This window comes from Sinohyriopsis cumingii, chromosome 3 (genome assembly GCF_028554795.1).
Source record: "Sinohyriopsis cumingii isolate HCF-2022 chromosome 3, ASM2855479v2, whole genome shotgun sequence".
NCBI lineage: Eukaryota > Metazoa > Mollusca > Bivalvia > Unionida > Unionidae > Sinohyriopsis > Sinohyriopsis cumingii.
Window position 1 is genome coordinate 95,525,634 of NC_142963.1, and position 27,877 is coordinate 95,553,510.

At 34.9% G+C, this 27,877-nt stretch overlaps 1 protein-coding gene across 2 annotated transcripts; it reads right to left on the reverse strand.

The window, feature by feature from the left end:
- On the reverse strand, positions 1-27,045 carry LOC149803326 (nucleolar protein 12-like). 2 transcript variants are annotated; one of them, XM_089953033.1, is made up of 6 exons: positions 26,902-27,045; positions 21,325-21,430; positions 15,849-16,025; positions 8,552-8,631; positions 3,140-3,308; positions 1-805 (listed from the first exon to the last, which is right to left on the reverse strand). In XM_089953033.1, exons 1-5 carry the CDS (start codon positions 26,982-26,984, stop codon positions 3,182-3,184), a joined length of 573 nt encoding a protein of 190 aa, XP_089809159.1. In that variant the 5' UTR covers positions 26,985-27,045; the 3' UTR covers positions 1-805; positions 3,140-3,181. The 2 variants fall into 2 exon arrangements, with proteins under 2 accessions (XP_089809159.1, XP_089809158.1); XM_089953032.1 differs by lacking the exon at positions 1-805 and having other exon boundaries at positions 3,070-3,308.
- Positions 27,046-27,877: the final 832 nt, after the last annotated feature.

Consider the following 27,877-nt stretch of genomic DNA (forward strand, 5'->3'; position numbering starts at 1 on the left):
TATGATAGATATAAATCTTTATTGATTTACAAAATTATTTTGAGATAAAATGAATGCAATATTTTAACAATGAATAAAGAAGAATATGCATATACAATAATTGTGGACATTTTTCCTTCTAAAGCCATGTTGAGTTTTGACTTTGGAAACTGGTCATCTTGCACAAACCTACTAAGAGAGACCACCTTTCCTGTGAGACTGCTTTTGTTGGCAGAAGTGTTGGTCTCTCAAGATGGGTTTTACTGTAACAATGAACGTTGGAATTTCAAGTACAGAAGATTCATAAATAAGTTTACATTACACACTTTTTCCAGAATTTTGAAAGGTGTATCAAAATATTATTCTGGGCATATCTCTTGAAGCATTATACATGAACATCAAAATATAAGAAATTAAATGCCATTTACAACTGAACCTAATAGATATTAAAACAATGTATTTATTTCTTTTGTCTAGAATCCTTCAGTAGGTCTGTCACAAAAATATGCCTACTGGGCAGATCTTGTAAAAATGATCCATATGTTCAATATTGTCTGAATTTTCTTTTGAAATATTTTCCTCCTCCTCTTTATTTAACATAAACACTTCATACATGTTTTCTGTATCTTGTTATTGATAGAACCATAAGCTGTTATCAGTGTTGGTGTTTCTTGTTATTGATAGAACCATAAGGTGTTATCAGTGTTGGTGTTTCTTGTTTCCAGATCTTATTTTCTCTTTCTTAGTTATATGTCCATGTTTATGTCCATGTGGCCAATTTTTCCGCTTAAGATGCTCATTCTTCAAATGTTTGTGATCAAGTCTCCTGAAAGAAAATGAAGAAGTCTGATTATCCAAATCAATCCAGGGACATGACGATAATTCATATTGTTCATAAATAAACCTTTATTTACTACAACATTCTGTTCTCTGCCCCGTTGTCTTCATTCTATAAACTCATCCATTCTCATCCATGTCAAGTTTTCTAGGACCAAATCAGGAAGGTTAATGTAACAACCATTTTTGTCATAAATTTGTGTGAAAGTGTACATCGTACAAAAACTAGGTAAATTAACTATAAGACAAAAATGATTACTCAACTTTATTAACTTTCTTATATGTTATTTTCCCTATGCTTCACACATTTCAATTTGTCTATCCAAGTACTGCTGAACTTGCAAACATATTTCTTTGTTTCTGACAGCCTATTTTCCTTCTAATCTGTTAGTATACATTTCAATATTGTACTAAAATTATTATATTTCTAAATAGTTGAACTGTTTTATGCACGTCAGGTTGCCTGCAATGTGCTATACATTATTCAATATTAACAATTCAAACAACTTACATGTGTACAATAAATGCATCAGTGCATGTTGTGCACCATGATTTGACTGGTTGTTAGGTCGATAATTTGACTGATGGATTATGATAGTCATAAACAGTCATAAAAAGCCAACTGACTTTTGTTATCGCTGGAAATACCTATGCCTGGCAGATGTTGTTTTAGCTGGAAATACCTATCCCTGGCAGATGTTGTTTTAGCTGGTAATACCTATGGTCGGCAGATTTATGATTTCTGGGCATTTCTGTCGCTAAACTGGTAGATCAAAAGGTTGGGGTCAAAATCAAAAGTCTACCAGACAATCTGGGAGACTTGGCATGTATGCTATTTCAACTACAAGAACAGACTTAAAGACTTAATAATGTTTACTTTCTTAATTATTGTCAGCATGTTTATGTTTTGTAATTTAAAGGTGTTTGTTTTGTAATCTTGTTGTTTTATGTGTTTTTATGTGTTGTCTAATACTGTAAAGTGCTTAGAGCTCCTAAACATTAGGTGCTGTACTAGGTGATGATTATTATTATTATTATTATTATTATTATTATATGGTAAGGCCACACTGTAAAAGAAGAAACAATGTAGACAAAAGTGAACAAGTACCAGCAAAATACTGATTACATGATACCAATTATCCAGATTATTTATCATCCTGAACTAAGTGAATATTCTAAGAATTTCCTTGCCAAATGTTATAATCAATCATATAGGCAATCAATTTACATTACAATATCAGAGTAAATAATCAATCAAATGGGCAATCAATTTACAGTACAATATCAGAGTAAATAATCAATCAAATGGGCAATCAATTTACAGTACAATATCAGAGTAAATAATCAGTCAAATGGGCAATCAATTTACAGTACAATATCAGAGTAAATAATCAATCAAATGGGCAATCAATTTACATTACAAAATCTGAGTGTAAATAATCAATCAAATGGGCAATCAATTTACAGTACAATATCAGAGTAAATAATCAATCAAATGGGCAATCAATTTACATTACAAAATCTGAGTGTAAATAAGGAAAAAGGGTTTCTTTTTTAAAGTAGTTCTGAGCGCATGGATACCTTGACTGAGACAACTGGTCTGAGATGACTAGACTGAGACAAGAAAAGTAAGGTTAGCAAAGCAAGTAGATTTCTCTGTCGCATGGGTGAGAAAAATAAATATTACTCAGGTAATTTTGCAATTTACATACTTAATACATGTTCACATAGTATGATATATATAAATCTTGATTGATTTACAAAATTATTTTGAGATAAAATGAATGCAATATTTTAACAATGAATAAAGAAGAATATGCATATACAATAATTGTGGACATTTTTCCTTCTAAAGCCATGTTGAGTTTTGACTTTGGAAACTGGTCATCTTGCACAAACCTATTAAGAGAGACCACCTTTCCTGTGAGACTGCTTTTGTTGGCAGAAGTGTTGGTCTCTCAAGATGGGTTTTACTGTAACAATGAACGTTGGAATTTCAAGTACAGAAGATTCATAAATAAGTTTACATTACACAGTTTTTCCAGAATTTTGAAAGGTGTATCAAAATATTATTCTGGGCATATCTCTTGAAGCATTATACATGAACATCAAAATATAAGAAATTAAATGCCATTTACAACTGAACCTAATAGATATTAAAACAATGTATTTATTTCTTTTGTCTAGAATCCTTCAGTAGGTCTGTCACAAAAATATGCCTACTGGGCAGATCTTGTAAAAATGATCCATATGTTCAATATTGTCTGAATTTTCTTTTGAAATATTTTCCTCCTCCTCTTTATTTAACATAAACACTTCATACATGTTTTCTGTATCTTGTTATTGATAGAACCATAAGGTGTTATCAGTGTTGGTGTTTCTTGTTTCCAGATCTTATTTTCTCTTTCTTAGTTATATGTCCATGTTTATGTCCATGTGGCCAATTTTTCCGCTTAAGATGCTCATTCTTCAAATGTTTGTGATCAAGTCTCCTGAAAGAAAATGAAGAAAATGAATAAACAACAGAAGTCTGATTATCCAAATCAATCCAGGGACATGACGATAATTCATATTGTTCATAAATAAACCTTTATTTACTACAACATTCTGTTCTCTGCCCCGTTGTCTTCATTCTATAAACTCATCCATTCTCATCCATGTCAAGTTTTCTAGGACCAAATCAGGAAGGTTAATGTAACAACCATTTTTGTCATAAATTTGTGTGAAAGTGTACATCGTACAAAAACTAGGTAAACTATAACACAAAAATGATTACTCAACTTTATTAACTTTCTTATATGTTATTTTCCCTATGCTTCACACATTTCAATTTGTCTATCCAAGTACTGCTGAACTTGCAAACATATTTCTTTGTTTTTGACAGCCTATTTTCCTTCTAATCTGTTAGTATACATTTCAATATTGTACTAAAATTATTATATTTCTAAATAGTTGAACTGTTTTATGCACGTCAGGTTGCTTGCAATGTGCTATACATTATTCAATATTAACAATTCAAACAACTTACATGTGTACAATAAATGCATCAGTGCATGTTGTGCACCATGATTTGACTGGTTGTTAGGTCGATAATTTGACTGATGGATTATGATAGTCATAAACAGTCATAAAAAGCCAACTGATTTTTGTTATCGCTAGAAATACCTATGCCTGGCAGATGTTGTTTTAGCTGGAAATACCTATCCCTGGCAGATGTTGTTTTAGCTGGTAATACCTATGGTCGGCAGATTTGTGATTTCTGGGCATTTTTGTCACTAAACTGGTAGATCAAAAGGTTGGGGTCAAAATCAAAAGTCTACCAGACAATCTGGGAGACTTGGCATGTATGCTATTTCAACTACAAGAACAGACTTGAAGACTTAATAATGTTTACTTTCTTAATTATTGTCAGCATGTCTATGTTTTGTAATTTAAAGGTGTTTGTTTTTGTAATCTTGTTGTTTTATGTGTTTTTATGTGTTGTCTAATACTGTAAAGTGCTTAGAGCTCCTAAACATTAGGTGCTGTACTAGGTGATGATTATTATTATTATTATTATTATTATTATATGGTAAGGCCACACTGTAAAAGAAGAAACAATGTAGACAAAAGTGAACAAGTACCAACAAAATACTGATTACATGATACCAATTATCCAGATTATTTATCATCCTGAACTAAGTGAATATTCTAAGAATTTCCTTGCCAAATGTTATAATCAATCATATAGGCAATCAATTTACAGTACAACATCAGTGTAAATAATCAATCAAATGGGCAATCAATTTACAGTACAATATCAGAGTAAATAATCAATCAAATGGGCAATCAATTTACATTACAAAATCTGAGTGTAAATAATCAATCAAATGGGCAATCAATTTACAGTACAATATCAGAGTAAATAATCAATCAAATGGGCAATCAATTTACATTACAAAATCTGAGTGTAAATAATCAATCAAATGGGCAATCCGTTTACAGTACAATATCAGAGTCTAAATAATAATTAGTTAAACACAGTACAAGTTTGTAAAGTATTGATACATATGATTCTCAAAGTAGATTTTACAATATGTTTTATAAAGAGGATTGATCAAAGAAAAGAAATATAGCAAGAATAAAAGCTAATAAAAGAACAGGGCACTGTCGGTAAATAAATTGTCATCCCCATCATTATATCTATTATGAATATATTCATCTTAGAATTGTTTTCTTTTACCCAAAACAGCATGTATATCTGCCTGTATGTACTGAAAGTTACCCCCAAGACCTGTGTGGCCTAATTTTCCATATAAACATGTATCATTTAAAGAGTTTACCAAAATACGGTATATTGATAACTGGATCTCTTTCATATAAATAATATTTCTTGGGCCATTGTTTTAAACATGGATAATCTTTGTAATAGGTTGAATACTGGAGCTTCAAGAATACTGACCTTTATTATTGATGGCTGTTTGGAATGAAAAAATAGAAACCTTTTTCTTTTTATAGATACATGCCACTAATATAACCTTGTTTCAAGCAAATTTGTACTGTACCTATTAACGACTATGTATTGAATGTTATGGTGCCAAGATTACCAAACCTGATAGACTGACACAGGTTTTTAGAAGTATTTGCTGCAACAGTTTCATAAAACACTTTATTACATACCCAATTCATCTTACAAGGTTGATCTGAGATTAGATACAGATGTTGAATCTGAGATTAGATACAGATGTTCACTCTGATATTAGATACAGATGTTCAATGTGATATTAGATACAGATGTTCAATGTGATATTAGATACAGATCTTCAATGTGATATAAGATACAGATCTTCAATCTGAGATTTGACAGATGTTCAATGTGATATTAGATACAGATGTTCAATGTGATATTTGATACAGATGTTCAATCTGATATTAGATACAGATGTTCAATCTGAGATGTTCAATGTGATATTAGACACAGAAGTTGAATCTTAGATCAGACAAATGTTCAATGTGATATTAGATACAGATGTTCAATCTGAGATTAGACACAGCTGTTCAATCTGAGATTAAATACAGATGTTCAATCTGAGATTAGATACAGATGTTTAATGTGATAGTATATACAGATGTTAAATGTGATAGTAGATACAGATGTTCAATCTGAGATTAGACAGATGTTCAGTCTGATATTAGATACAGATGTTCAGTCTGAGATTTGACAGATGTTCAATGTGATATTAGATACAGATGTTCAATGTGATATTAGATACAAATGTTCAATGTGATATTAGATACAGATGTTCAATGTGATATTAGATACAGATGTTCAATGTGATATTAGATACAGATGTTCAATGTGATATTAGATACATGTGATATTAGATACAGATGTTCAATCTGAGATTTGACACAGATGTTCAATCGGATATTACATACAAATGTTCAATCTGTATATATGTATTACACACCAGATTGGAGCTTTGTAGACGGTTTCTCTGATGTCTGCACAATGTCATTCTTAGGCAAACTAAAATATTGAATTTGTGTAAATCCCAATTCATTTTGAATTACATTTACAAGGAAAAGCTACAACATGTTTACTGTTATGTCATAAAGATATCTTTGCTATAGTAACTGCAAACACACAATAACTATGCCACACTAACTGCTAAAACATTACATATCTACCATACTAACTGCTAACACATGATATCTGCCATACTAACTGCTAACACATGATGTCTCTGACAAATTAACTGCTACCATGTATCTGTGCCATACAAACTGCTAACACATGACACTAACTACAACATATCTCTGCTATACTAACTGAAAGCTGATCTCTGCCATACTAACTGCTAACATATATCTGCCATACTAACTGCAAGCATATCTCTGCCATACTAACTGCTAACATATCTCTGTCATACTAAGTACATACATATCTCTGCCATACTAACTGCTAACATATATCTGCCACACTAACTACAAACATATCTCTGCCATACTAACTGCAAGTATATCTCTGCCATACTAACTGCTAACATATCTCTGCCATACTAAGTACAGACATATCTCTGACATACCAACTGCAAACATATCTCTGCCATACTAACTGCTAACATATCTCTGTCATACTAAGTACAGACATATCTCTGACATACCGACTGCAAACATATCTCTGCAATACTAACTGCTAAAATCATCTCTGCTATACTAACTAGTGATATGGCCATCCACTTAGAAGTAGAGAAAACAATATTTTTAACATGGCCATCAATGTGACCATATTGATGATCAGCTTGCATCATAACTTAAACCAACAAAGGACTAAAAGAACTCTTCTGATGAACGCCAGGACAAAATGACTTTCCACCATGGTGGCCATATTGGACATCTGATCGGCACCATTTTAATTTAGAACCAATGAGACATCTTAAGAAGTCTTCTACTAAAAAAAACATGCTGATATCACTTTTCATTTTACTGTAGTAATAGTAACTAGATTTTCATGATGGGTGCTGTGGTGGCTATACTGGATATCAGACTAACATCATTTATATTTATACCAATCAGACATCATCAAATGTCTTTTGTTAAAAACACAATGTCAAAATGACCAGCCATCCTGGTGAGGTATCAATAACAAGATTTACAAGATGGCCATTGTGGTGGCCATATTGGAGGTCAGAGAAGAACCATTTTCATTACTACCTCAGTGAAAATCCACGCTGATTTGATCATTCATTCTGGAGGAGCAATGATAAGATTATCAAGATGGCAACTGTGACAGTCATACTGGATGACAGATCATAACCATTTTCACCTATGACCAATTAGACATCATGTGAAATTTTTGGTGATAACTCCATGTCAATATGACATTCTGTTCTGGAGGAGTTACAATAACATATTTTAAAGATAGCTGCTGTTTTGGTCATATTGGACATTATTTCAGACCCAATTTCATTTCATTTAGAACCAACTAGATATTAAAAGAAGACTTTCAGTGAAATTCCCTTGTAGATAAAGCCGTATATTCAGAAGTGGCAATAACACATTTTTCAAAATAGCCACCACAGCAGACATATTGAATGTTGTAACAGCACCATTTTTATTTAGGACCAACTGGACAATGGGATATATATGTGTGTACAATCCTCAAATCAGTTTTGGAGGATTAGTAATAACAAACATGTGCTAACAAAAGGAAGAACAACAGTCAACAGACCAGCAGACTCTGGGCTAACATTGTACAGATAGCTTCAGCCCTGGCAGTTTATCAGAGTAATTCAAGCAATGAAGCTTCAGTTTATTGACTTTTTGCTTAAAACGGATGTCATGTGCTCTGATCTTGAAACTGTGGCAACTCGATTTTTAATGATACATGACTTTGTGAGTACTGCAGGTCAGCTTGATTTATATATATATATATATATATATATATATATATATATATATATATATATATATAAAAGTCTGTCATCAATTTATTGACTTGTTTTAATATTTGCTAATATTAGTATTCATTTCATTAATGTTTGTAAAGGTTAGGAGATTATAATTCTCACGAATTAAAAAGATATTTTGGGAAGCATACCAACCCCTTCCTCCCCAAACTATTAACCAATATTGTCTACCTCACTATCACACATCCTCGTCCGTGCTTTGGTCACTGTTTAAGGACCCCATTGCTCACAAGTTATCATGTGTGGTGTATTATCAATATCATCACCTCAGTATTAATACATACTTTAGTGCCTTCTTGTTCTCTTCTTGTCTTGGTAAATTCACTTGCCCTGTTTCACTGCTAGGATCATTACTGTCTGCAAACTGAAAACAAAGGAATTATTTTTAAGGGATATTCCAGTAAAATAAAACATACCTGAGACCCAAGATTGGCACATTAAATGTATAAATGCCACCCATAAATGCAATTTAGGCTTTTATATCATTTGCTTATGGACTATCTGAGTATTCAGAATACCCTCACACATATTTTCAAACAAGAGGCCCAAGTGGACCTGACACTACTTTTATAGCCAAAAGTCAAATGCCAGAGCAGTTAGTCAAGAAATCTGGGTCAGTAGGATGCTTCTGAGGACTGCATATGTTAAGAAAACAACTGTTTCAAGTTTCTCAAGATTTCATATTTTAATCCATATTTGAGGATAAATTAAACTCATTTATCAATTACTGAAAGGCCTTTATATCAGGATGCATTATGTCAAAGTTGATCAAATTCTGTTCAGCAGATTCTTTGCGATACATTGCTTAAATGTGTGAAGTTGTACAAAATATCTGAATACATCAAGATGCTTTTAACGTTCAAGATTTTCTAACCTTTTTATTCATCAGCAATATACCAGATTCCAATGTGCGAATTTACTTAAACAGGGTTCATACTGAATTCTGAATCATAAATTCAAAGACTTTTCCCAAACTTTCAAAGACAACAAACAGATTTCCAAGACCTATTTTTGCTATCATTTTGTATGCAAGAAAACAACGAATTGTTTAATGATGAAAGGAAACTGAATGGGTCATCAAAAAACACACACAAAAACAGGAAAACTCAACTACATTCTAACCTAACAACCTTGGACAATTTTATCTGTGATTATGGAAAGAAATTAAAATGTTTGGGTTTATTTCAATTTTCAAAGACTTTTAAAGACCTCAGAGTAATCTGTTCGATTTTCCCAAACTTCTAAGGCCTTGAAAATGGTACCTTGTTTTTTCCAAACTCTCAAAGACTTTCAAAGACTGTATGAACCCTGTTAAAACATTTATCTAGATTTGGGGTTTTGAGCTTGATCATCATATTTGTGCTAAGAAAATTATGAGATTATGTGGTCACATGAAGCCAACATCTTAAGTCATCTATGGGACGCAACAAAAGCAGAAAATGTACAAGGTCAAATCACATCAACATCTGAGTCATCTACAGGATTTTGCGCATACGGTAAATACAAAGTGACATCAATCCAATAGTTTAGTCATTTATGAAATGTTACTATGAGGTGACATCAAGTCAACAGCTTGGTCATCTACAAGTTGTTACACAATCTAAGAGTACAAGTTAACATGAAGCCAGCAACTCAGAGTTACACAAGTTGAGGTGACGTCAAGTCAACAGCTAAGTTAGTCATCTACTGGAGTTACACAAGTTGAGGTGATGTCAAGTCAACAGCTAAGTTAGTCATCTACTGGAGTTACACAAGTTGAGGTGACATGAAGTCAACATCTTGGTCATCTACTGGAGTTACACAAGTTGAGGTGACGTCAAGTCAACAGCTAAGTTAGTCATCTACTGGAGTTACACAAGTTGAGGTGACATCAAGTCATTTATTTTCATTCATTAATGCAAGATTTCAATGAATAAAAAAACCTTGTATAGTGTCTGTTATCTAATTATATTTCCACCCTGACATACTCCTACATTTCAAACTAAAAAAAATCACAGTCACATAAAGTGTTCTGAATCCCACAAAATAAATCCAATAAATATTTAAACATGTACATAACAATATGAATGAAATCCACTCTAATTACATAGCTGTGAGCGGTACCTCTCAAAACATTCATTATCCACACATACATGTATCTTGGTATGTGCCTAATGCTCAAGACGAAGTAGGTTCCAAGAAATATCATTTCAGGTCTTGCTTTTGGTCTCCCATTTTTTGGCATAATTGTTTGTTTCTTTAACAAGCTTTTCTACCTGAAATCCGCAAAAATTCTTTCTAAAAAATCTTTCTCATTGCTTAGTGGTCCAAGCTCAATAATTGAACCAACATCGGAATCAAAATTGTCGATCTCAAACATGGCGACTTCATCACTCCATTGTGCAAGTGGGATTATTTCCTCCACTTAGTCTGATTCAAAGCCACTTGCATCAGGTGTTGAAACTGGATAAATATTAATAACTGATCCGGTTTATAAGACTGATCCATTAAATTCTTCTACGTTGCTTACATTAAACCCTTAAAACTTATATTTTAGGTAGAATCCATCTTTATCTCAACTTCATGTTTCATAAAGTGCAGAAAAGCCCTTACTGTGTGTCTAAATTTAGCTGACCACATTTCAAACTTGTATCAAAATGATGAATAAACAGTCCTCTCATTGGTCATGATAATCAAAACTATGTTAACTTTCATACTTTCAACCAATTAACGCTCATTTAACATAGCATTAATGTACGCATCTATGGGCACTAGGATTTTGAGTAGCACTGGATTATACACATACATGCATCAGTGGGGACTAAAAAAGTGTTATCTTGACTGCATATATGCTGCAGTGGGGTTGAAAGAACTAATTAAAGGTGACACATATGCAACAATGGCAGCTAAAGGGTTAAACAGACAATAGTAGTCTGTCACAAGTCTGGCAAAAGTGACTTTTTTGACAAATAATACAGACAACAGTACCTAACATGCATGCATTTAAAGAGTTATTCTTTGTCCATTTTCACCTAATAGTGGTGAAATTTTCAAACTGTGTAAGTAGGTCTTCACAAGAAAATGTACTTTTTAAAAATGAAATCAGCAATTATTAGGAAACGTGCATTAGTTATTTTGAACACATTCACATGGCAAACAATATTGACTGATGACAGATTGGCAAGCAACATTGAATGATAACTGACATTAAAGCTGTACCGATTAATTGGCCATATTCAAAATCAGGCCAATTATTAGAACTACTGGTATAATCGGTATCAGCAGAAAAAATCTGTGCCGATGGAAACAAATTTCCAAAATATAAATTCAATCATAACATTCATCTTGACATGGCTTGAATTTAAATCAGAATTAGATAGTGGAAATTAAGGAATAAACATTTGATTTGGGGATTAATTGAAAGACAATATATTCTTAAAAGTAAATACTTTTTAACACACTTGCTGTAAACTACCACTGATTGTCTGCACACAACAAATTATCAATACCATTCATGCACTCATCCCAGTCACATCAGCCAACCAGCCAATGAGGCCTAGTGTGGCTGCATACACATTAGCAGATAGCTAGGCAGATTAGATAGCTAGCGAAATTTCCAACTACTACGAAACTATGACTCACTATAGTTAATCTGTTCTTTAGCCAGTCCTGCAATGCTGCTAATCAACGAATAGCGGTCGCACGCTAAATCAGCTGAATGCTGACATACAAATATTATGCAGCATTGATAATGGCATTCTAGTGCCAGCGACATTACCCCAGCATCTGAGCTGTTTCAGCGCGTTACTCGCAGCGTGGTTTGTGCATCCATCCAGCCACATGGACAACTTAGTAGTAACTTACTTGATTTAAAACATTATTTCAAGAGAGTGAATCGACTGGATTATTAATACTGACTAGCTGTTGTACACTATTAAATATACTACCAAGCCTATGCATAATGCTGAACTTGAAACAATTCTAAGTTTAGCCTGGAATTACTTCAGAGTAAATGCAGTCAACGAGTCCAAAGCAAACTGCACACTTTGCAAAGCATGCATTTCCAGAGGTGGAAAGGATTCTAAAAACTATACAACATCAAATCTTGTCCAGCACTTGTGCTGCAAGCACATCCTCGAACATGGCCTGTTCCTGGCAGAAAAAAAAGAAAAGGATGCTGCGCAGTTAACCTCAGCAGCTGCAGCAATTAATTGTACTCTGAATATTGATGTCATTCTGGAATGGAAGCAGCCATTTGCATTTGACGACCCAAGAACTATAAGTTAGCACAAAGCTATTGCAGAGTTCATGGCAGTAGATGTACAACCATTTTCCGTTGTTGAAGACACTGGATTTTGATGTCTGATGGCCAAGGCAGAACAGCACTATAAAATTCCAAGTCGGAAGTACTTTTCCACATCTTTGATACATGACATGCATAAGGCAATACAAAGCAAGGTGCGCGATTTAGTTTCTGCCCAATCTGACCTTAGTTTGACCTCTGATGCGTGGTCAGACCCGTCCATCGGCGTAGCCTTGTTGAGTCTTATGGCACACTGGCTGATGGAAGACTTTCAGTGGAAACAGGTGATTTTAGCATCAACGCCTCTCGATGAGTCACACACAGGAGAATATTTGGTGAGCAAACTGGACAAATTATGTGAGAAATACAACATTCCCAAAACTCATATCCATGTTCTTCTGTGTGACGAAGGTGCAAACATGGTTAAAGCAATGCGTGAGACTGAAATCGACATCATCAGCTGTTTTGCACACACGATGCAGCTCATTGTCAGTGATGGCATTCTGTCACAACAAGCTGTCAAAGATGTTTTGGTAATTTTGTGATCCATAGTCAGCAAGTCATGGCACTCCATCCTGGCACAACAACAGCTTGAAGAGCAGCAGGAAAAAATTGGCATTACCCATAAGAAACTCATCCAGGATGTCCAGACAAGCTGAAATTCTAAATACATTATGTTGGTTTCATTATATGAACAAAAACAAGTCTTGGGGGCTTACGCTACTCTCTATGACCTGCCTAGCCAAACAGCCCAACAGTGGGTCTTGATTAACAGTATTGTGGACATGTTAGACCCATTTGCGGACATTACCAAAGAAGTAAGTGATAGCCACACATCAGTCTCTGTCATTCTTCCTATGCTGAAAATGATCTGAATGTTGCTGGCTTGAGGGCATGAAGCGAATCAAGGTATTCAGATAATGCGCCGTGAAGTGTTGATGTCAATGATCACACGCTTTGCTGACACTGCCAGCAACAAGAAGCTTGTCTGAGCCACCACCGTGGATCAACGATTCAAACATCGCCTATTCAATAATTCCCAGATCCAAAGAATGGCTTAGAGCCGAATGCATCATAGTCGCATCAGCTGACAAGCAGGAGGAACCCCCAACCAAAAAAAGAAAAACTGAAATTGAAACAAATGCCACTGGACCACCAACGTCATGTATCTCGGATTTGTTTTCTGTTGCCTGTGACGAACCTGTCTGTACTGTCAACGAAACAACCCATGTGGATGACGCCATTGACACAATGCTTGAATTATATCTGACCAGCCATCTTTTGCCATGAGAAGAAGACATATACGGATGGTGGAATGCTCACATGTTTAAATTCCCCATATTGGCCAAATTAGCTAGATGTTATTTGTCTGCACCAGCTTCATATGTTCTGAGCAAGCAGCTGTTTAGTGGCGCAGGCCAGAATTTTTTGGATTGTCGTGGATCGTTACTTGGCGAGAGGGAAGAAATGTTACTGTTGCTTAAATACAACCTACCTCAACTTCAAATTCACTTGCCGCATAAACAACCTCACACAACCAAATACCTGCTGCATTACATTAATAAGTTTATGTTTCTGAACCAGTCATTGTTATAAAACAAATAATAATGAAATAATCGGTCTCATAATTGATATCAGCAATTTTAATAATCGGATATATGTGGTATCGGCATAATCGGCAAAAAGTTAATTGGTACAGCTTTAACTGACAGGCAAACAACTGATGACCGATTCAAACAACATTAACTGATGACTGAGAGGCGAACAACATTAACTGGTAATGAATTGGCTAACAATAGCTGATGACTGACAGGAAGCAACATTAACTGATGACTGACAGGCAAACAAAATTAACTGATGACAGTTTGGCAAACAACATTAACTGATGACAGATTGGCAAACATCAGTAACTGATGACTGACAGGCAAACATCATTAACTGATGACTGACAGGCAAACAATATTAACGGATGACTGACAGTCAATTGTTGTTGTTGTTGTTGTAGGGTTTAATGCCATTTTTCAGCACAAGATAGACTATACATGGCGGCCAGTATTAATGGTGGAGGAAGAACCTGGAAAAACCCCGGAAAGAACCACTGACCCACGAGAAGCTACTGGCAAGCTTTCTCACATAACCACATTAGCCGACTCCGAGACTCGACTGACAGTCAAACAATATTAACTAATGAATGACAGGCAAACAATATTAACTAATGAATGACAGTCAAACAACATTAACTGATGACAGCATATAGCCATTATTGTGCTGAGGTGCTGTTAAATGCTAATACATACATATATACTGTAACAAAGAGCTAGAAGGCAATGAAAAATGCAATAGTCATTAAAAAGCAATTAGGCAATGAAAATGCAATACAGTCATTAAAAAGCTAGATGGCAGTGAAAATGAAATCAGAATTTGATGATCACACTGACTTGAGACAGAACTGGAAGATCAAAGAAAATTTGAAAAAAATATGATAATCAAATCTTGCAATTGACACCTAGATGAGCTTCTTTTTGAAAAGAAATGCTCTTACATCAACAAAGACAATGCCTTCTTAACAAACTCAGAAATGCATGTAACAACAAAGCTTAAAATGAGTCCCAAAAACATTTCTTTATAATTGACAATTAGTCTTCATTTCACCACTGTTAGGTGAATTCTTGTGAGATGTTTTGTACTAGCGTGACAAAAGTACATCAATACTCTGAAAGCCAGAATCATGAATATCCAAAACATGTTTAATATTCTATTGTAGCTTTTCAATTTGCGTTGGTCTTACCATACAAGTAAACACAATGTTCATTATGTAAATAATTTGTTCTTTTGTTGTATTATATTAATTTCTTTTTAGCTTATCAGTGTTGTATATGCACTGATGATAGAAACTTTACTTTATTTTACCAACTATAAATGTATAACCGTCACTTGGTAGGTTGACCTCTGATGGACTGGAATCCCACCAAGGAAGTCAAATACACTCTAATATCATTTACGGATACAAATCATTGCAACAAAACTGTCAGACACAGGTGTTGATCAGGTAAATAGAATAAATTTATGAATGACTCTTAAGATATTATTCCATGTGTGGTGCTGTATAAAGGTGACTGATAGATAAACAGATGCTGGACAAATGAGACTAGGTTGTACTTTAAGTGACTTGTCTTTGGAATCCTACAATCTCAAACTTTAAAGGCCAGTTAAAGGCTCGGTAGTTATATTTTCCTTCTTTTTTTCACTTTACTAAGTTCAACTGCAAGACATTTGGATTTAAAACCATAATTACTGACCTTGTTTTTCCCAAGATGTAGGCCCTTGCATCCTGCAATATCGATGTTAGACATATCTACAATGGTGATGGTGTGATCTGGCAGCTCCTTCACCTCGACAGACTGGGACACCAATTCTTCAAGGTCATCAGGAACAGACTGGTGATTCCTTGTCGGATTAAACATTAGCTCTTTCCGCTGTAAAATTACATGTGTTTTCATTCATTCATTCATTCACTAACCTCATTTGTGAACCCAAGCATTATCGTTAGCCATACATATTATAGTTAACAATAATAAGACAAAATAACACTAAAATCTGTCATATACGAATCCAAGTTACTCCACATGCTTGTATTATTGCAGAGTAATAAATAAAATGATCTTTGTACTTCAACTATTACCCTGGAACATACTTTCTGGTCCCAAAAGTGTTTCAAGTAGACAGGATTCACTGCACCATACCTTTTGGTCTCAGAATATATATGGAATAATAAACACATTATGAACTTGTAATTAGAACCCCAAGAAAATGAGTAGATATAAAAATTGTATTAATAAAGGTACACCCTGCTTTATGTTTATTAGCTGAATGTTGCTTTTGTTTTAATTCGTCAAATAATTTAGACCCCTTGTTACTATAGGTCATCTGTAATTCTTTCTTTGTGATCTACCGGAGTCTTACCTGAGTCTTATGATGGTGAGGACAAGCTTTAAGTCATCAGAAATTATCAAGATGAGTGCCAATATTGCAAGACCCATGTTATCTGCACACTTGACTAGAAATCAGAGCAGTGATGGTAAAGATGGAAAGGTTGCTGGCCACGTGAATAGATGACCTGAACAAAAAGAAAATGCCAGTCAGCCAGCTATACATTGCAGAGAAGGCCCTTTCTTTCAGTATGACTTAAAATCCAATGAACAGTGAAGATTCATCCACGAAAAAGGAGGAGTTTGTTGACAGTCACATTGGTTTCATTGCTTCAAGAATCAATTTAATCTTCCTAACCTGAAGTTAAGCGGCAAGCAGTGACGAAGAGGCTGCTACACACTTTTGCAGAGAAATCATGAAGACGGATACACTGCTAAACAGATCTTTAATACTGACAAAACTGGTCTGCATTGGAAGTGGATGCCATCAAGAACATTCACCTCACATGAAAAAAGGATTGCTACAGGACTAAAAGCCTACAAGGATAGTGTGACCCTTCTCTTCACTGCCAAAGCTGAAGGCGACTTCAAAATGAAACCCATTTCAGTTTGCCACTGTGAGAACCCATGGGCCATGAAGGGTTACTTGAAGTACCATCTTCCAGTAATTGAGAAAAGAAACTGGAAACCATGGATAACCTGCATAATATTCTGGAAATGGTTGGCTGATTATGCAGTCCAAGCAAGGAGACACTCCTGCCTGAAGGAGAACATTCTTCTAATCATTTTCAATGCTTTATCTCATAAGATGGAATCTGAATGCCACCTAACACAACATCTTGCAGCCAACTGATCAGGGCGTAATAGCAGAATTCAAGACGTATTTCTTATGTAGAACATTTCACAAACTCATCACCAAGATTGCAGGTGAAGGCAAGCAGGCAACACTGAAATAATTCTGGTGTTGCTTAAACATCATGGATGGTGCCAAGATCATGTGTTCTTCTTGGGATGGGTTCTCTTGATATTGTATGATAGCACTTGAGAAAGTATTCTGCCACAAACAGTCTGTGACTTAAGGGGATCTGACCCCGATTCTGTAGTTAGAAAAGACAGCATTGCCCTGCAAAGGACTTGGGTATGGAAGTGTGTGTGTGTGTGATTTGGATGCAGGTGGTCACAGGTTCAAACCCCGGCCGAGTCATATGAAATACTTTTAAAAATATGGTAATAACAGCTGCCTCACTAGGTGCTCAGATTTAAGAGGTTAGTGTTAGGACTCGTCAGCCTGGTGCTACAAGTCTGATTAAAAAAAAAAAGTTATTCGTCAAGTTCAAATATGGCTTTCTAAGCAGAAACTTAAAATGTCCGATTTGAACATTTTATAGTTAGTGAGAAAAATCGTTTCTGGTGGATATGTCTATCATATATGACCAATTCCGGAATCCTGCATAATACCCACCTTTTACGAAAAAATTTCATAGAACTGTTGACTGTGTGCCACTAAGCACAACTAGAGGGACTGTAAAACAAATACCACAACTTTGATACACCTGTTCTCACCCAACACTAACATCTGTGCCATCATGGTCCTGGGAAAAGAACACCCAGGAGCAAATGTCAACTCTGTATCAGAATTTCTCTTTTCATACTAAGAGTAAATACAATAATAGGATAGGATATAAATCTGTCTTTTTCATACTGAGTAAGTGTATATACAATAACAGGTAAATATAAATCTGTCTTTTTACACTAAGTGTATACATAATAATAAGGTGTGATATAAAAAGTTTCTAAGCCATAACATGGGACCACAACTGCATATTCTGGGACATGCGACCTAACTCCCTCAGACATTTGTTGAAACTTGGGGTAAGTGATCATACAAACTGATTTTCAGATATTCTGGTCACATAATTTAGATGATATACTTATGGAAGACCTCCCCCCCCTTTGGGGGCCCCGAGTGGCCGAGTGGTCTAAAGCGCTCTCTGTTACGGATCACTGCCATCTCACCTCTGTCTGAGTGGGTTCGAGTCTAGGATTCGGCTAACGTGGGTATGTGAGAAAGCTCGCCAGTAGCTTCTCATGGGTCGGTGGTTCTTCCTCCACCATTAATATTGGCCGCCATGCATAGCCTATGGTGTGCTGAAATATGGCATTAAACCCCACAACAACAACAACAACCCAACCCCTTTACTATTCTGCATTACATTGACTGGACCCAGTCTAATAAACCTATCTGACTTCACCCATGTGTACACCCCATCTAGAAACTTATGCTTCTCTTCCAACACTCATATTTTCATTGTTCCCACTGTTAAAACAAAGTCATAAGTTCTTTTGCATACATTGACCCAGCCACAGAACAATATACCTATTGATCCTTGACACCAAGAAGCCGTGATCTCATTCAAAAGTGCTCTTAAAGCTCACCAATTTTAACTACAAGATGTTATGTATATTTGATTTAAATTACATTTGATATAATTTCATTGTAAGTCTTTAACTCTTTTATTTTAATTTCATTACATGTCAAAGTAATGTAATCTTATTTACTTGAGTTGGCATTTTTTCAGAAAATTCAGTTTGCCCTGACTCTTTTCATAAACTCCTAATAATAGAAACACTGTTTCTAGTTTTGATTTAGTTCCCGACATTGATTCAGAAATCACTGAGACAAGTAAACAACTTTCTATTTTTATTTTATTCTCGGAGTGAAATGATTGGTTTTTAGCAAGATCATACTGGGAATACGTGACTTTAGATGTAAATAGCCTCTAATTCGCAATTCAGGGTTTTTGCAAAATTGCACAGTAGTTAGATTTAATAGTGACCTTTAGAGAGATATTTTTCCGTTGGGCCTTTACACTGGAAACTGTTTGTTTGTGACCAGTTTGGAGTTACATTTTAATTTTCATTCAAATTATTTGGATTCTTAAAGATTAATTATTTTTCCTGGAAATATTTGAGTGCTCATACAAAATTCTTGGACAAAGACATTTATTTAATTTTTTTTTGGAATTCAAACACTGGAATATTATTTTCTGTGGTTCACAAAGAACTGTAAACACATCAGCGCTATACTGACTAGACTACATCATCGCCTTCCATTTTGGATTTTTCGTTGGGACTCGAACTTGAATTCATTAGAACATTTTATTACTAGGACTTGTAAAATTTAATTCATGGATTATTCTTGGATTATTTTTGGATTTGTTTCTTAAAACCGCAAGTTCTTATCTTTTCCTTTTTACAGAGTTTTTCTTGGGAAATAAAATATTTGTTAAAGTTTTCAAAGCTTGTTGTTTTCACTCTTTCTTGTGTTACTGTTTATTAGAGCCTAAACATGTAACAAAGAACAGACTTAAAGACTTCATAATGTTTACTTCCTAAATTATTGTCAGCTTGTTTTTGTTGTGTAATTAATTTCACAGTTTGCTTTTGTAATCTTGTCATATATTTTTTTATGTGTTAACTAATATTGTAAAGCACTTTGATCTTCTAAAGATCAGGTGCTGTACTAAGTCCACATTATTATTATTATTATTATTATTATAGCCATTTTAAAGTGGTATTAAACCACCCCCGACCCGATAACCCCAGGTGCTGCATGAAAATTTGGAAGTCGTTGTACACCTCTAAAGACCATCCATAATCATATTGTAATGTTTGCAGCCTTTATTTTAAAATGTATAGGATAAATTGCATGTCATTACAAATGCACACACTCCCACATGCATGGAGGAGCAGGATCACATAATCCCCAGGGTAGGGATGACAAGTCATATGGTTCTACACAAAACTAGTGGAGTTAAACATAGTATATGGCTGTTCATTATACAAGATAACAAAATGACCTGCCCATCACATTTAGATTATTTTTAAGCATTGATCTGTGCAAAATTCCATCATGATGGATCCAGGTTTGAAACCAGCAGCAACAGTTTACACATGGCTCTCAAATTACAGTCTTGTCAAAGTTGCTCAATCTGTCCGAACAAAGAACGTCAATTTGATTCTGCATGACCTTTACATAATTTATACAAAAATTATTATCCCTTAATTGCATCAAATTAAAGCAATAGCAAAGAATTAAATTCCTATCAATGCAATCAGACTGATGTTCATCAAACTTGATTTATTGTCAAAACCCATTGCAGGAGAGTTCCAATATTTACATCACCTTTATTGCAAATTTAGACAACTTAAGCTTTCATTTAAACTATCCATTATAACTGCACTGAAACAATATTTATGTCATGTTCATAAATTAGTTTACAAAGAAAACATCTCTAAATACTCTAAAACTCACCTCGGATGCAGAAGGTCACAGGTTCGAAAACAAGCCAAGTCATACCAAAGACTTACAAAAATGGTACTAACAGCTGCCTCGCTTGGCTCTCAGCATTAAGAGGTAAGAGTTAGGACTAGTCAGCCTGGTGTCAGGATAATGTGACTGGGTTGGACATCATGCTACATGTCTGTGGTATGAGGCTCCAATGCTAGACATCACTATAAACTGCCACACTGCAGACATCGTAGTGACATGACTGAGAAATTGTTAAAGCTATGTTAAAAATCCGAAATCACACACAGACTCAAAAAATGCACCTATTATGGCCACACAAATTAATTCATCTATGTTGATTTGATCCCTGAATATTATGGATCAATCAAGCCTCCATTTTTATTCCTTTTTGTCACTGAATTACACAGGTGCAACTCTACTATTGTACTCACTGTAAGAAACTGTTGTTTACAGTATAAAAGTGTTTGTATTAGTTTCAGTACAGATAATGAACAAAGAAATATCAATACCAAGGAAAACATGCTAAATACAAACCTTTCTTTTCCATTCCTTATGTTCTTCTTTTTGTTTTCTTTCCATCTGTTCATGAGCTTTTTTTCTCCTTTCATCCTTTCTCTTCTTGAAGCCAGTTAAGAACTCACTGCATTGAGAAAATAACAAGTATAAGCTTTGTTTCCAATAGAAAATGAGTTGTTTCCAATAGAAAATGAGTTGTTTCCAATAGAAACTGAGTTGTTTGATACACAAAGTAGTCCACAAATATGATGCACTAGTTCTCTTTTAGGTACAAGTATTTGCCATATCACTGATGCATCATGCAATTTATAAAAAAATGTCTGAAGACAAAGTCTCACATCAGCAGCAAATTAATATATTTATCCAACAATAAATCCACCTACTCCCATATTTAAAATGTTTGGCAAATATTTACTGAAGATACCTTTATCTGATAATCTCCCCACACCCACTTTTGGAAAAATTCATTAGGCCTGCTTCCTGGTCTTATCAAGTTATCAGAGTCTGATAATATGTACGTCCCTACATTTTGAGAAATTCTTGAGACTTGCCCCCAGGTCTTATCATGGGTCTGACAATAAGTAAATCCCTACTGCCTGACAAATCCATGAGGCTTTTCCCTGGTCTTATCATGGGTCAGATAATAAATACATCCGTACATGTTAACAAATTCATGAAGCTTGCCAGCTGGTCTTATCATTGGTCTAATGATAAGCACATCGCCACATGCTGACAAATTCTTGAGACTAGCCTCCGATTTTATCTTAGGTCCAATAATAAGCAAATCGCACCATCTGGACAAATTTATTGGTCTTGCCCCCTGGTCTTATCATAGGTCCAATAATAAGCACATCTTGACAAATTTATTAGACTTGCCCCTGGTCAAGTAACCAATCACACTCAAGATCCAAAGAATCGTCACTTTTTGTACATTTGGGGCTGGGAACCACCTCACTTTTCGTATGATTGAAGTTTCTATCACCAGTCTTTGTGATCCGCAGAAACCTTGGTAAATGAGGTAGATCGGGCTGAGGAGCCAGGGAAACATTATCAGGAGGGTGAGACGTGCAGGAATTCCAGCTTGAGCAGCCAGATTTTGGTCCTTCTGCTTGATTTAAACAAGATGCTGTGATTCACTGACCATAAGTGATTCTACTGCAGCAGCTCCAAAGCTTTCTGTGAAAGAAACAACAAGCTCTTGAATCTATTACATGCTATTAGCAGCGAGTTGTTAACTTCATCCTCTTTGTACCTTCTTTCCAAGTTGACATTTATTTTCTGTTTCATTTTTTTGACCATTTTTAAGATTAAGTAGGATGGCCCTCAATTTTGTAGAAGGCATGCACAAATCCTACTGATGCTGTTTTGAAGTCTTTCTGAATGGCAAGAATCTGCTGTACAATCTGTCATCTTTCTCAGCAAGCAGCCAGGATCTAGCCTCTGTGTTTAAATGAGTATCAAGCACAGCTGCTTCACTTGCAGGTTCTTGCTGAATATATCTCTTTCACATTTTGAATGCTGATTCAACCTGGTTTCACAACCAAGAATTAACCTGCTCTTAGGCATATTCAGTGATTTCTGCATCTCTTCTATGAACATGAGAAGCTTGTGGACTTTTTTTAAAGTACAACTACATGCACCCTGGCTAGTACAGCATGGAGTTATGGAATTGGTTCAGATTTGCCATTCTATCCAAGGCCTCTTGTACTAAGGTTACCACATTTAAACTTTCAAAAAAGAGGACACTCTGGAAATTGGGTGTATCTGTATCAATATCTGTATAGAGATTTAAGGACCGAAAAGGGTGATATGTCCGGGAAAAAGAGGACAAACAGCAACCCTACTTTTACTGCTAGGTCTAGTGTTTGGGCAAAGCATCCCAACCACCTCCAGGATATAAATTACATCTTGAGCTTTGGCAAAAATTGATAAAAATATTTCATGGAAGTTTTGATTTGGCATATATGTTCTTTAACTCTGAACTTAGCTTCAATGCATTAGGCTGCACAGCTGACAGTGGATGAAAGTCCTTTATTAAACTGTAAAACACTGCTTTATTAAGTAGATGGCTCTCTCCGGAATAAATGCCAATTTTTGTGACCTGTTTAGAAGTTGTGCTAATGTTGGCTGATTTCCATTTGCAGTTTTCATATTTTTGCATGCTAGTTTCAATGGTCTCTTTCTTGGAGATACGAGTGATCAATCAAGTGGTGTTTCCTGTATAACAAATGACAAATTTTATGGTGTCAACAAATCGTTTTGTCACTTGTGTTTTTCAGTCAGTATTTCTAAATTCAAAAAAATTACAGATATAACCTTTTCTTCTCCCAGGAAATAATAACTATCTTCTTAGCTGATATATACTAAATATAATTAGTTATTTCTATCTGTTTGACAGTTGACAAGACACAATACAATAGATAAGATTGATCTGAAAAATTTATTTTGGAAAAGTCATTGACATATTGGACCCTGTGGATGCTTGTAAACTGCACAGGGCAGTTGTCAACCAGCACAAGGAAAAAATCTGAGGCATACCAAATTTTACATCTGACAGATGACCTGCTCGTAACACATTTTTGCCAGGCAACAGAACATGTTAGAGGGATTTAAAAGATATTTGATAAAGGATTGTTCTTAGAATATATTTGTTCTTGGTTGTAATGGTAACATTTATGAAAGGGATAAACAGTTTCAACTTGAGTGGTAAACATTTCAACTCAAAACTTGCACATCAGACAAGAAGCTATGCTGAAACTGAGATAATGAGTATATACTTGAAGACATCTATCTATACCAGTAGTTGGCAACCTATGGCACAAGTGCCACAAGGTGGCACGTCAAAAGGTTTTGTGTGGAACGCAAAGGGCAGCCAAAAATCTTGATTTTAACAGTGTTACTCTTTTACTGGTGGCACATGCTCATTCACTTTGTAATTAATCTGGAAAAAGTGGCACACTATGTAAAATAGGTTGCCGACCCCTGATCTATACAAACACAATTGGAAAGTGGATGGTCTAGACCACGATCTTCAACCAAAACTGAAATAAGGTCATGAATTGATCCTTGGTTATTTCAAATTGCTCCAGCTTTTATTATTATTATTAACTTCACAGAATAATACCAGTTATCTTAACACAACAGGTAAATAAGGATTTTGTTTAGAAAACTGGTCGGCTAGATAGTAACATATCTATACAGAATAAATAATATAATAATATATCTAGGTGATACTTTGCACGTCCATATGATCTAAAAACCTTAAGAAATGCATCAATAGAAGCATTTACTGTATTAATATTATTACTGTGCCAGAGGACTAAAGGCAGCAAGGGTTAGATCCTTGTTGAAGAAAAGCAGTAAATCCGAAGTAGGAAACTATCAACCAGTAAGCATCCAGAGCATCATATATAAAGTGTCAGAGAAACCAGTCTACATCCAACTGGCAACATACTTAATTCAAAGCAATGTACTGAATGAATATCATTATGGTTTCAGGAATTTCTGTTCAGTAGATTTATTATTTGACAGACTATATCAAAACACAGATATCTAAAGGTTTATACACTGGTATGATCATGTTATTTTACCAATGACATTTGATACCTTCAATCATTCAATATTGTGCCAGAAATTATCTGCTATGGGTCATGAAAGTAAAATTTATTGATTTAAATTATACTTGTCAAACATATTCCATACTGTTAATGCAACCAAAAAAAATGTTTGAACCCATGGCTGTAACCTGTGTAGTACCGCATGGTTGTATCGTTGGGTCATTCTCATTCTTTATTAAGTAAACGATGTGGTTTGTTGATGATAATCTATCACTTTATCTTGGTAAAACAGAGTGCATTCTCTTTGGTTCAAAACAAAAACATAAAAAGATTTCAGCGCTGAATGTAATGAGCTGTATGTCATAAAAATCAGTAAAATATCAAGGTTTTATTTGGGATTAACATTTATTTGGAGGCAATAGCAAAATGGTAGGAGTAGAATTTATCTTGCTACTTGCATTACTTTATGAGTTGAGAAAAACTATACTTAAAAAGTTTATTGTCTACTGTTTTCTTTTAAAAACATGTTATTGTTACAACAGTGTAATACTAAACCATAATGCAGAAATTATAACAGAAACTACGAATAAAAAAGAAGAAAAACACTAAAAACTACTTTCACTTGTAGAATTTTTTTTCATAAACAAAATGCTACATCTGTAGGGAACCATTCTTGTTTATACTGGTCTTAGTTCATATTTTTGGACCATGAAAGGTTATTAGAAAGAAGAAAAAAATACAACAATCAACCACTTCACCCATTTGCAGGTTATGCAATGTTTGAATTAGAAACGACCACTTTGTCCAGGGGATGGTCAGCATCATATACAACACAAATATCCATCCTACGAAAAGGAACAAGTTTTACAAGTCTTAAGAAGAATTTTTTTCCATATTTGGTAAACTGAACATTCTGGTGGGAGAAAGAGATATTGTTAAATCATGTAAAAACACAATGGTACATAACCAGCAGGTAAAGCAGGCTGCAATACTGTGGTTGATAGTGTGTGTGTGTGCGTGCATGTGATTTGGATTTTTAAAGTAGCTTTAACAATCTTTCATTGATATTGTTATGTCTGCAATGTAGCAGTTTATAGTGATATCTAGCAATGAGGCATCATGCATGTAGCATTATGTCCCACCCAGTCACATTATCCTGACACCAGACTTACCAGTCCTAACAATAACCTCTTAATGCTGAGCACCTAGCAAGGCAGCTGTCAGTACCATTTTTAGAAGTCTTAGTTATGACTTGGTTGGGGTTCAAACCTGTGACCGAGTACATTAGAGGTGGAGGCTCTAACCACTAAGCCACCGGAGTGATCGTTACTGGGCTAGATAGTAAACAGATGATCTTGTGCAAAAGGAAATGCCAAAACAAACCTCATTTTGTGTTTGACAAATTATGCATCTGCTGTTCCTGCAACATATACAAAAAGGAGTTTTGGTAATGATTTATATTACATGATTGGAAAATCTAGCACAAAACAAGAGCTTCAAATTTCAACGTTGATGCCCAAAACAAATATATGGGTTGAGGGCTTACATGGTAGGACTAGTACTTTAAAAAATAAAAGTGATGCTCATTGTTTTTCAATATAGATATATTTGTTAAAATTTTTTGACATTTTAAGGAAACTGCCCTGACGGTTTTGTGTCTTTCAGTGCTACAGCTTTACATCTGTAAACAAGCTAACAAGTATAGGCCTAGACGGTGCGTGTTCAAAATATATTGGGAAAACGCGTTTGCCACGATAATACAGCGCCCGCGATAATACATCGTATTCAGTGAAATGGAAGACCACACAGATGCTCTGTACAAAAAGAAACTACGAGTTCAGCCAGTGGATAGAGGGCTTGGGTGGGACGTGCAACATATGTTGAGGGCTGTACACCCCGGCACCCCCGTGCCCTCTATGCACTGACCGATACTCAAAATTATGTTCTTAACGAGCCCCAGACAGTTTAATACCATCAGCATGGCCACATTTCAAGTCTTTGGTGCTCTATCCCTACTGTATATGAGAGAAAGACTAACACTCTAGCTGTTTCATCAAACATAACAGACGACTTCGTTTTTCTGTTCTTAGCTCTCCTCTTGACTATTTTCTTCGATCTCATTATTATTTACAAGTGGATCTTGCAACTAAGTCGCTCTTTCTCAAACGATGTAAAAGGAAGATAACTCTTATTACCATGTGTCGCAGCAAAAAATTGTGATCCCGATCATACTATTCGCTAGCAGCGGGAAAATAGACCGGACCCTCGCGTCCACTGTTCTTATCAAACATCTGTGATGCCCTGTTTTCAAACAAAATCTAAATCTCCCAACATTTAAAAAATAGTATGTACATAATTTTCCTATTTTATATGTGTCAGTACAAACCTTTGTGACAACACTAATTAGAGGGTCAAACTTTTCCTACATAAATCTTGCAAATGATTTTCTGGGGGAGGACAATTTACATGATCATGTAATGCAGATGTATATTTTTTGCTTTGTTCTGCAAGAGATTGTTTCAAAGACAAATGTGTATTTCTTTGTAATTTTTTAAATTTTAAGGATAAGGAGATTTGTGAAGACTTTTGCATTCAAAAAGTAACTGTCATTTTGAAGATTAAATGAACAGAACTGGCATTTGTGCTCAAGATTAAATTAAAATTCAAAGTATATTTGTTAAGATGTTCTTCCCAACAGGCTTGTAAAATTCCAAGTATTGATAAAATTGATCTGACTACTTAAAACATATATGGCAGCTGTGACTTGGGAAGAAGAAAAAATTACCAAATTTAGAAACTAGCTTAAAAAGTCATGTATAGTACTTGAGTCAAAGCTGTATATTGTTACGTTCAATTCATAGATATGATGAAATTAAATAGTGGGTAGGAGGATTTATTATTAAAATTATTTATTGGAATTACAAAGTGCTCAATTAATTTTTGGACTAAAATACTATTTAGGTATTACTGAGGACTTATCCAAGGATTCTTGATTATATCAATGTGACACATCA